At 33.5% G+C, this 11,803-nt stretch overlaps 1 protein-coding gene across 1 annotated transcript in view; it reads right to left on the reverse strand.

Annotated features, from left to right (window-relative positions):
* The window catches only part of LOC104529890 (ryanodine receptor 2-like), a gene marked incomplete at its 3' end in the record, with an annotated part of 61,057 nt that overhangs the window by 28,074 nt on the left and 21,180 nt on the right, over nucleotides 1–11,803 (reverse strand). The window contains exons 9-11 of the mRNA XM_029086575.1: nucleotides 8,648–8,743; nucleotides 2,597–2,715; nucleotides 1,936–2,069 (exon numbers count right to left, since the gene is read on the reverse strand). Of these exons, the coding sequence (XP_028942408.1) occupies nucleotides 1,936–2,069; nucleotides 2,597–2,715; nucleotides 8,648–8,743 (349 nt within the window). The remainder of the gene's footprint in view (nucleotides 1–1,935; nucleotides 2,070–2,596; nucleotides 2,716–8,647; nucleotides 8,744–11,803) is intronic.

An 11,803-nucleotide genomic window follows, 5' to 3' on the forward strand; every position in this document is an offset into this window, starting at 1 on the left:
GGGAAAGTAGGGGGAGGTAGAAGGGTTGATACAGGCCGTTAAATACAAGTCAGTGTAAAAGCAGACTTTACTGATCTGATTGCTTATAAAATAACTTGGTTTATTACATGACTAATACACTTTCCTTCTGGAAGTATATGAGGTGTCTTTTGCCAAAAGTTTAATAGATACTCTTGACTTTGTTGCAAGTCAAACATTTATCTCCTTAAAAATATAAACAAAACCTGTTTGCAGGCCGTTAAATACAAGTCAGTGTAAAAGCAGACTTTACTGATCTGATTGCTTATAAAATAACTTGGTTTATTACATGACTAATACACTTTCCTTCTGGAAGTATATGAGGTGTCTTTTGCCAAAAGTTTAATAGATACTCTTGACTTTGTTGCAAGTCAAACATTTATCTCCTTAAAAATATAAACAAAACCTGTTTGACAAAAGCTATATTCCAGAAAAGTTAAATCATTTGTAAATTCTTGGTAAGATCGCCAATTTAATCTTTTCTGCTTGAACACAGTATCAGCCTTAGTATGCCTTTGTCCAGACTCCACAATTTAATCAACCTAATAGTCCAACTTACTTTAAATACGTTTGTGAATAGAATTTTCCAGTCCCCTGGAAAATTATGTTAAACAGCAGTATCTTAGAAAGTTCTTTGCCAATTATTTTTGGTATGAGGTATGCAAGTCTCAGTATATCGCTATATGTTTTCAATGTTTCATTGGTCTTTGTGACTTCGAAAAAATAATCTTTTTCTTACAACTGCAAGAATATTAATATTCTCATTCACAACTTCCTAACACAGAGGAAAAATATGTACTAACTCTATTTGCTTTGTCTACAACCATATTTGGCAAAGACAGCTCTACCTTCCTTGTACAAGATCCAAAGTCAGCTCAGAAGCTCAGTCAGTACCCACACATTTAAAATTTCTTCTCATGCATTACCAACAGAAGTTTACATTAGGGATTTTGGTTTACCACTTCAAATTTATTGCTGACATGGAACGATTCGCATTACACCACCTTTCCATGTTTTGTATATGTAGGTGTGCTATTGGATGTCTTGGGGCAAGTCAAGTCACATGTGGTTATGAAAAATACGAGTGAGTGTATTAGCTATAAAATTATCGTATTCATTTCACTTTTAGACTTGTCATTTTCACTTGAAAAGGCCTCCTTTTAATATACAGTTGTGGATTTTTTTTTGTTTTCAGCATCTAACAAATCATATGAATTCTGAATTATAAGTACTATTTCTATATTTCAACTTTCATTTTCACTTAATGATTGAGATTTTTTAAATAGACATAAATTTGAGACAGAGGAATATCACTTCACTAAGCCAGATTCTTCTGCCTCAGAATAAATTCAAACTCTGGATAAACATTGACTTTTTAAATATTGCTTTTCTGTTACTAGCTTTATCTTGTCATGAATGTCTTCTGAAAGGTAGCTTCTACAATTCTGACAGTGGAAGGAAGGGTGTGGGCACTCCCTAAATATCCCACGCAAAATCAACAACATTAGTTTAAGAAACTGGTGAAGGTGTTTGGCACTAAGTTCTTGATTTTGACCAAAGGTGATTAGGAAATCCTCACAAGATCAGAAACCTAAAGGCAATCACCAGACACTGGCTGACAATACTTCGATAGCACAGCTAGATCCAGACAAGAACCTTTAGAAGACACTCTACAGTTTCACAGACTTAAAGCAGTTTAGAGCAGCTGTATTCTGCAGCAGCCCTTTCTGACCCATGTTTTGATTCTAATCAATATTGCAAAGAGTATTTAAAATCCTAGTAAGAATAAAATATTTTATCAAAAGTCTTGGAAGTAAAAAAGTTTCTCTGCAACTATTAAAAGACTACTTCTTTTAATCCCAAGTTTTATTCTGCATTATTCACAGATACAGATTTTTTTTTTCTTTTTCTTTTTACCTGCTCACATGGTTGACAAGGCGTGTCTGTAAAAGCAGATCTCTTCCTGGCAGGAGATTATCACAGATTAGATGCTGATTAGACCGCACAGCTACTCCATGACAAACACAAAGAGAACACAAAACATCCAAAACCTGAAAACGGAAAGAAAAAAGAAAAAAAGAAAAAAAAAAAGAAAGATTATTTTAATCTTAAATATTTTTTCATGCTAAAGAGTTTACAATCACACGAGTTACTTCAGGCAATATAATGCTATATATCTTGTTACCGGAAGACATGTAAGAGTATGTAATTCATCCAACAAAGTAGTCTTATTTTACAGCAATTCTGAAATTCTCCTAACAATATTAAGACATGTTCTTCCTGCTTCCCTTGAGATTTAGTGTGCATTGGTGTTTTCATCAAAAATAAATTAACGTTCCTGTTTGCTTCTTCAAACTGCTCATATGCCTTTTAGGAAATGTTTCATTCCTAATTATGAATACAGTATATGATATGCCATATCAGACTGCTCATATGCATATGATATGCCATATCAAATGTTTCATTCCTAATTATGAATACAGTATTGAAGTATTTGAAATCTAACTTCTACACACAACAACATGCTTGCTTTGTTCACAAATTTTCACCTAGATATACTTGTCTCTTCTTTGCCTACCTTATGGTTTCTTCCATGTTTGTCCAAAAGGCAGATGATTGATTTAATATGTCCTTCCTTAATAATGTTTAGAGCTTCTGGGCTTTCCACCAACACGCAGTGTAAAACTTCTAGAATTCCTGGGGAGAAAAAGAAAAATTATTTATTCAAAGTGCATATAAAATCATAACTGCATATAATACTTCTTAATATATTGCTCAATAACATGGAATAGTTTCAAAAACCATTACATACGATAAACAAAACCACAATAGGATTGATGTACTTCCAGATTTCCCAAAATAAGTAAATGTAGTAAATATCAGAAAGGACAGGAAAAAAACCTGTAAATTAATTTGAAAATTCAATAATAAATGCAATGATCAACACTCACAAATTCAAACAAACTGGGTAAAATACTGGTTTTCAGTGGCTCCAAAAGGTGAAGACTTCATACTACATAGGTATTGGATACAAAAAATATGCTCTCCATATTTACAGTTTTCCATTTCTTCCCTTAAAAAACCATATGAACCACTAATAGAATCGTATACCTCCCAATTAGAAAGCAGAGGTAAATTCCCAGTCTACTGGCCCACTGTGTATAATTTCTTTGTGTATGTAACAGCTATACTGGGAGCCACAGCAATGTTCTTAAAAGACCAAATAGTAACTAGCATGAAAATAAGATGTGCACTGAAGTAAGAACACTAAATCTCCAGTGGCCCGTCAATTAAATTCAGTTCCAACCCCAATAAAGCAGCAGTCTTTGCTATCAAGAATCATTAGCCTTAAAATGGTTCCCTGCAATAGGGCAGTAAAATGGGCTCCCACGTGTACTAGATCAAGTCACCACTTGCTTTGGGATCTTCCACATTTGGTAAAGACAAACATTATGCATGTGGTTCATCATCAGTTGCTATAGTTGTTTCCACACTGAGAAAAGTCAGAGCACTGAGAGAGAGTTGAGAAGCAGCCTTAAACCTAGAGATACGCAATTCCTATTTGCCCCGTACACCTCTCATCTTTCCGTCTTCATTATTGTATTCAGGCTATGGCTCCAAACACTCTGCTTAACCCTTGCAAAGCAAGTTCCATAACATGAATCTTCTGTTCTTTGCCATGATCTCTTTTACTGAAAGAAAAATATATCAATGTAAACTACACTCAGTGTGGGAAACAAAATTCCTCAGACAAAAATGCTGTCTCAGTAAGAGTATTCTGATCTTTCTTTGATCCTAGTGAGAAAACGATCATCAGCTGCTACAGCTGAGTAAGACTAGAGTCAGCTAAGAAAAAAGTTCCAAACAGCTACGAACTGAACATACATTTCATTGGAACAGGCTGTCCAGGGAAGTGGTGGAGTCACCATCCCTGGAGGTATTTAAAGGATGCGTAGATGTGGTGCTTAGAGACATGGTTTTGTGATAGACTTGGCAGTGCTAGGTTAACGATTGGACTCTATGATCTTAAAGGCCTTTTCCAACCTAAATGACTCTATGATTCCATGATACAGAAATATTAGATTTGAAACAGTCTTTATGCTGATCAGCTGTCTCCCTCTCACCTTAACATTCCAGATTGAATCTAAGGCTTACAGAGGAGAGCAAGCGCTTTTCTGTTAATTTCCACTGGTTTTGAATAAAACTCTGAAAAAATATGTATCATAAGTAAATGACAGCTAATATTTAAGAATTTAAAGATTGTGGTTCACCCACATAACTGTCCTCAGTATGCATCCAAGGTTTTCTGAATTTGTAAACAATAAAACCAAGCTTTTCAATTTGAAAACAATTAAAAAAAAAAAACAAACAAATACAAATTTAAGGAAAAAGAATATGTATTTTGATTTATGGGGGAAATTTTTTATACACACACATCCTTTTTTATTTTTTTAAATAATCTCTGACTAACCAAACAATATAGTCTGGAACAATACAACTAACTGATCATAAAGCCTCTCATAAACCAAAAATTAAAAGTTTATTGAGCAAGAATTTTAGAAATAAGCAAGCAAAAATTAAAAGAAAAGCTGAAAACCATAAACTCTGAACAGAATTTAAAGTAATTAATATAAAACATTGTTGGAACCAATAAATCTGTTTGGTAAGTATGAAATGCATGCTTATGCAGTGAATAATGAAATTGAATGAAATAAGTAAGAACTATGAAACTATTACAGACTGGTATTAAAACCACTATTCATGAGGAGTATAAATGTCCAGGAGTTCCAAATCTAATCTATTCTCTTTTCATCAGAAAATCCCATCTGAAGAATTTCCCAAGTATCTTATTAAGGAAAGGAATATTAAACATCATTAACAACTTATTATAGAAATAACCTACCTATGCAAAGATATGCATTTGTAGACTTAGGACATGTTCCATTGCTATGCACCAGCAAAGACTAAAATACCTTCAGTTCATGAATTTTTTTTTAATTGTTAACTTCAGATCAACTTGTATTACGCTTACTTGCATTTGGATCAAAAGTAAAAAAACCAACACAATTGAAGAAACTGTAGACCTCATCATAACAAAAATTATCTAACTAAGGACAGAAATTGGGATTTGTAGACTTCTTACAAAGGGATAAAAAGATATTAATAGTTATGAACAGTCATATATATGTCAACAAAGATTTTTAATTTTTTTCTTTAAACTTAGATTTTAGATTCCCATCCTTGTTAAGACCAAGTTAGTCTGCCAGAAGAGACAATGGTTAAATTACTTGCTATGTGAAAGGCAGTTTTATTTTTTTATTTCCCAATAAAATTTGAATTAAAATGAGGATTGGAATTCCCAGTGACTTCAATCATGGCTGCAGTCATCTGATTTCATTCAGATCTCTTTTTTTAATCTTGGACAACCTACAGCACCATCACCTTTTATCCCAAAATTTCCCCCCCCCCCAACCCCCGCGAGGATGCGGAGGAAGACACACTGTCATCACTAATAAAGTGTAAAGATTACTCAAGGACTGAAATGTAGTAAAGGTGGAAGGCAACAGATACAGTGATAATTTGATTTATCTGGCAAACAGGTTTCAAAAAAAAGTGTGTGTTTTAATATCTTCAAAGATGGAGTCATACACATGTAAACAGAAAATGCACGTGACCCTGTACAGATATTGTGGACAATGTTCCTGTTCTGTGTGGTGGCTTCAAAAAAGTCACAACCACGATATAATGAGCTAGACATGAACTCCCAAAGTTATTCTGGAGCTCTGAAAATATAAGCAGAAAGTCTCAACTACAAATAAGAGGACATATTAAACCTGAATTTGGTAATGTATGATCTGGGCTGCAATAGATGTAGACTTCCAATATTAATAATAACAATATTGATAAAAAGGATAAAAAGCTAAGAGTCATGAGAGCGAGCTACAGGAGTAGATGCCCTGTCGTAACATAGCAGGAGCACATCCACCTAGTTTGCCAACTAGACAGGCAGGAGTCACTTGAACACGGCAAAAGTACCTAGGGAGGTAAGAAAAGTGTTACAAAAGGTTCCTCCACCTAGAGGGGTAATCTGTAACAAGATCAGTCACTTCCTTGAGTGCCACAGTGGTTTGGGAATGAAGGAAAACCACTACATTCAAAGTTTGGAAATTTAAAATTTGCCACATCTTATTGTAGCACTGAAACACATTTTTAACAATATAAACAGTAATCCAATATGAAATGATTAATGTAACTTAAGTGTGGTAACCATAACCTTGGAATTCTCAGATTTCTGTAGGTAGATTCATAATCTTAATTTTGTCTTCAGATAGTATCCAAGGTTCATTTACTAGTCTTAACCTTTTCAATAACAGAAGTAAAAATACTTTGAAGATATAAACATTCAATAATAAATGAATGCTATCAATTAGACCCAGCTGCCACAGAAATTCCTTCAATTACTGCACCGAGTGCTAATTATCAAACACATTTTGTTCTAAGGGCAAATTCCCTCTATTTCAGAAAAAAACACACACGAATGTAAAATGTCTATTTGGACTGATCCACTTTTAGATTGTCTACATCAAAGACAACCGGACCTTTCCTAATTTTCTTGGAGTTGCTCAAGGCAGTAAAGCAGGAAGTTTTCAAATTTAATACAAATATCACAAACAGTATGATATGCAGAGTTTATGATAAAGATGAGTGAAAATTTTTTCTTAATGACTAACAGATGAAAGGAAGCATATCTTTTTGGGACAACAAGTTGACTCCTCTAATGTCACAGTGTAGAATACTAGAATAAAATGCACGCCCTTAAAAAAATAGTCAAAATCTGGTTCCAAAAGTCTTCACTTGGAGGATATTAGATTACTAACTTGCCCTATTCTATTTTTTTATTACCTATGCTTTAATGCCTTTAAAATTTTAGGACTGGTTAATCCCATCTCAATTATATTTAAGAGTGAAAAACTAATCTCATCTTAATTTATATATTAAAGAGACAGCTGAAGCATTTGCATTGCATTATTCACTCAGCTCCTGTGATAACTCACTTCTGACATGGTCTGCTCTCAGACACATTTATACTTGGACAAATCTTAATTTTCTTTCTTTTGCTTCAGTGAAGATCAGGAACTGAATCAATTTCTAATCTAACTTGTAAAATCAACTCACAATTGCTTTTTATATATTTAATGCTTTTATTCTGTTTTCATAACATTTTTAGTTCAAGGATAAGAAAGAAGTGAAAATAGGAATTTTATTGATAACAGTTTATGGCCTCAAATCTTTATTGCAACACATTCAAGAAAAGAGCTGCAGGAGATGTACCTAACAACTTAAATGTTGAAAGTGAACTTAATTTTGGTGTGATTGACAGAGCATGGTGTTTCTTCCTCACAAACATGCTACCTTATAAAATTAATTAATTATTTTAGGTGAATATACGCAGCCAGGTATTCTAATTTAAATGCTGTAATATAATCCAGTATTTCTTGCTATTTTAGATCTACTACCGTAAAATAAACAGTGAATATCATAACTCCAATCAAGCCATATAAATCTTAAGATCCTGCAAGCAAGCACCCCACATAAAATCAAAAAAGCACATTTACAGACTAAAAGCTAAGCCTACTATGCCTCTTGAGATAACTAAAGCACAGCATAATTAGCATCTTGTATAACTGACTCCCTCAAAACCAGAAAACATCTCAGTTTTGGAGGTAACATAGAAGTTATGTTACCAGAACATATGGGGAAGAAGTTCAAGTGGCCTAGTTCCTAGAAGGAAATGAGCATTGCAAATATTAGTTCCTTCAGAATTTTTGCACCATGTCATGAGGTTCATTATGCAGTACAACTACAATGTCAGATTACTTTTGAGTTTACAAAATTCATCTCATACCTTACTACAGTATCATAAACATAAATATTCAGGTTTTAATTTTCAAATTAATTTATTTTTATTTTTACTGAGATCAATTTTTGAAAATACAGATATAACAGAATCCATGTAACACAGCATTTATAGAGCTGTTGTAATAAATTTCATATCAAACCTCTACAAGTTGAGTGTAAAATTTTGAATTATTTCTGAAAATCCTAGCCCTGAGAGTTTCAGGTATAAAATTAGGCCTGTTAGGAAATAATTTCACTGTGAACAAATGGGAAAATACATTGAAACTAAGAAGGTTGCAGTGAAATCCCAGGCAACTTCATAATTGTGAGAACATTCTCCTTAGATGAGTGCCCTCACACCAAAGGGGGACTGTAGTGGAAGAAAGATCTAGCCTGTGATTTTGCCAATTTTTAGTAATAAGGTACTACAATTAGAGAAAAAGCAACTTAAGACAACTGAAACTGTACAACGGCTGTTTCACTGAATGGTTTGTTTGCCTGAATTAAAAGATAGCATTACTACCAATTGGTCAAGGAAAACGAAAGACTGTCAGAACTTAAGTTAAAACTACAATTGCAATCAAAATGCAAAAATGTTACAAATATAAATCTCACTAATTTACTCTCTCATAGGAAGAACATCACGATAATTAGACTGAAGAAGTATATTACCAATGTTAAAGAATGAAAAACTGGTCAAATAAGAAAGTTAAAATCGTAAAAAGTATACCAGAAGAGGCTTCCAGTCTTTCTAATCTGCTGATCAACCAATCAAGAGATCCAGAAAACTGAGCACAGTTCTTACGATTCCCTCGAATCAGAGCCGCTATTGGAAAAAGAGAAAAAAAGATTTAAAACAGAAATCACAATTATAAGTCCATTTAAATTAAAAAAATCTCTGTTTTGTCTTTCTAGGAAAGATTCAGTAATATAGATTCTTAATTTTTAATTACTGATGTTCTTGATTTAAATTTAAATAACATGAGTGATAGCTAGATTTAAGCATAAAAATGACACTTCGTATGAAATTGACCTTTAAGGTATTTGAATTATTTTGGCTTTATAATCATCTAAATAATCCTTGTAAAATGCTCTACATGACACAGCCAGTATTAGAAGTCAGCTGCTACTGTAGAAACAAATTTCTGTAAAACAGTATTCTTGTAATGCCAGGAAACATTGGAAGAGCAGGTGATGAGCGTATATTATTTTCTACTGATATAACACCTTTGTTCAAGAACAATAGGAACTAAAGCAAGACAGATGTCCAGGAACTGTTTGTCATACTTTTGACAGGGCTAGAGAGGAAGTAACTGGTTTGAAACTGTTTCACTCTCATGCTTTAAGCTGAAGATTGAAGTAGACTGAATTCAGGCACTGCCTTGGTGAGTACAACTGACTAGAAATCTCTAGAAGTCTGCCCTGTCCTGGAATATATGTGTTTGCATGTATGTGCATATACACAAGCTCACAGAAAACTATCTGTTCTACTCAAAAAAAAAAAAAAAAAAAAAATGAGGCACTAACATTTCTGTTTGGTGTGTGGAACAGCATAAGCTGCTTTTCTTAAGATTGTTTTCCAATTCTGCCAACAAAATATTTCAACCTGAATTTTCTATTGTTATTTTCAGCAGTAGAGACCGTTGGTCCTGCTAAGAGACAATGGCCCCTTAAAATATATGTTTTATTGCTACAGAAGTTCACTGTATTATATCGCAACTCTGTTTTTATGCTGTTTCATTTATAAAAGGTTAATCTTAGAGACTTGTTACAGAAATATGATATGAAACTGTGTCTGCAAAGAGGAAAAGCAATTTTGGAATTAGTTGCAACATGTTGCTGCACTGTCAGTTCTGTATCATGAGGAAAGAGATCTCAATCTAACTGCTTCATAGCCAAAAAAAAAAACAAAACCAAAAACCGACCAAACAAACAAAACCAAAAAACAACCACTAACAAGCAAAACAAACAAAAAACCCTTTTCTCTTGGTGCATTATATGACCAAAAAAAAAAATCTATACCCTGAAATCTTACATAGTTAATTAATCATGACCATAGTTATTTGAAAATACTTGGGAATCATAAAAGGGGAAGCATCTTGTTAAAAGATATAGATTAGAGCTAAAGAACACTTGTTTCTGTAAGTGACTTTTTTATTGATTATAGGCAAGCCACATAATCTCACTGTGCTTCAGATACAAACTTAAAATGAAGGCAGTAACAGTTCATTGCTTAAAAGGACATAAATTTAACTTAATTAATCGTAATAAGACACAAATGGTTTCATAAATGCAGCTCAGAAGAAGTTTGTGAAAGGTTAGTATTCAGTGGTTAAAGCTGTGCATTATATGAGGCACACAGCTACTTAACATCAAAAACAAAAAATAGCATCCAACAATTGCTTCTTTTATTACCCACTACTTTGAATATGACTAGCATCCACTTTTAAAGAAATAAAAAACAAAAACCAGGATGTGGTCAGTCAGACATCATTACATATACTCCTGCATGTTCTTTGGTGATACAAAAGGATCAAATACAAGTTCAGAGTGATTGTATGTATTTGTAATAAAGGAAGGACAGATGCCTTTGTAGATACATGGCAATCATTTTAAATTGAAAGAGGGTAGATTTACATTGAATATAAGGAAGGAATTTGTCAATGATGTGATAAAAGCCATGAACTCTGGCATCACAGTTTATATTTATGTATGTGCAGACTCAAAAACAAAGTATTGTTTGCTGAAGCAAGACTGAGCATGCAATATCCATTTGTCATCCATGCAATTAAAGTTCAGCTTCATCATTATTCAGAACAGAGCAATATACAAATTCATTATAGTCAGATCAAAGCCAGGCTTCTTCAGCATTAGCTGCCAGAAGATAATGTCATTTGGGTAGTAATGTAAGGGGGTGGAGTGGCACAGGGTCTAGGAAGTCAACAAAAGCTTGTGCACTGTTCTTCTCACTACAAGTCCATGGAAACAACACTTGGTACAGGACAAGAAGGAATTCTTTGGCCTAGTCAACTGGAACTTTAAGATTTAGAGAAATCATTCAACAGTCAAGCCACTACTTCCTCCAGTCTGAGTTGTGCTCAACGTAACAAGAGATAAAATAAACCAAACTGTTACAAAAACTTAAACACTTCCCTATATCTATGAATAATCCAACAACAGACATTTATACTGTCATTTACACATCAGTTTATTTCATTGACACATTAACTCTCTGGACTTAGTCTAGATACTTTTAGATGTTTATAATTCCTGCTTCATTTCACTTTATTTAGTGGGTATAATGAGCTGAAATATAGATTAAGATGTAGAATTTTTTTGTTCCTTCTTGATGATCTTTTTATCTCAGGGCTGGACAAGCAGACATTCTCCAAAATGTCACATAATGTCACATTTTCAAGTATTCACACAGGCATCAGGATAAGTAAAGAGTAAAGAGAGAATTAGAGGGCAGGAAAACATAACAGTAGCACTGCTGTGATGAGAAGCTCACACTAAGATTTAGTATCATTTTCACTGTGAAAGTCAAGTTTAGTTTCATGCATCTTTTCCAAATTTTATCTGTTAAAGATAAAATTTTCTACCATGTCTGCCTGCCAATGGTTGAGCTACCTTCAAAAAATTCAGACTAAACACTAAACAATCTGGTTGCTTGCTAGCATGAAGGTAGCCAAAGCTATATGGCGTTATTTTGTTTTGTTGAAATGTAAAAACAGCAAGCAAAATTTCCTTTGTTTTCTGTAAGAGCCCATAGAGTTCTGAAGGAAGACAGATAATGTCAAAGATGAGTGAAAAATGGAGCTGTAACATGAAAACAAACATGAGAAAGCCCTATATCAGTTTGAAAAACATAAGACAAGGCGGGGTG

The sequence above is a fragment of the Antrostomus carolinensis genome, unplaced genomic scaffold (assembly GCF_000700745.2).
Source record: "Antrostomus carolinensis isolate BGI_N321 unplaced genomic scaffold, ASM70074v2 scaffold4228, whole genome shotgun sequence".
NCBI lineage: Eukaryota > Metazoa > Chordata > Aves > Caprimulgiformes > Caprimulgidae > Antrostomus > Antrostomus carolinensis.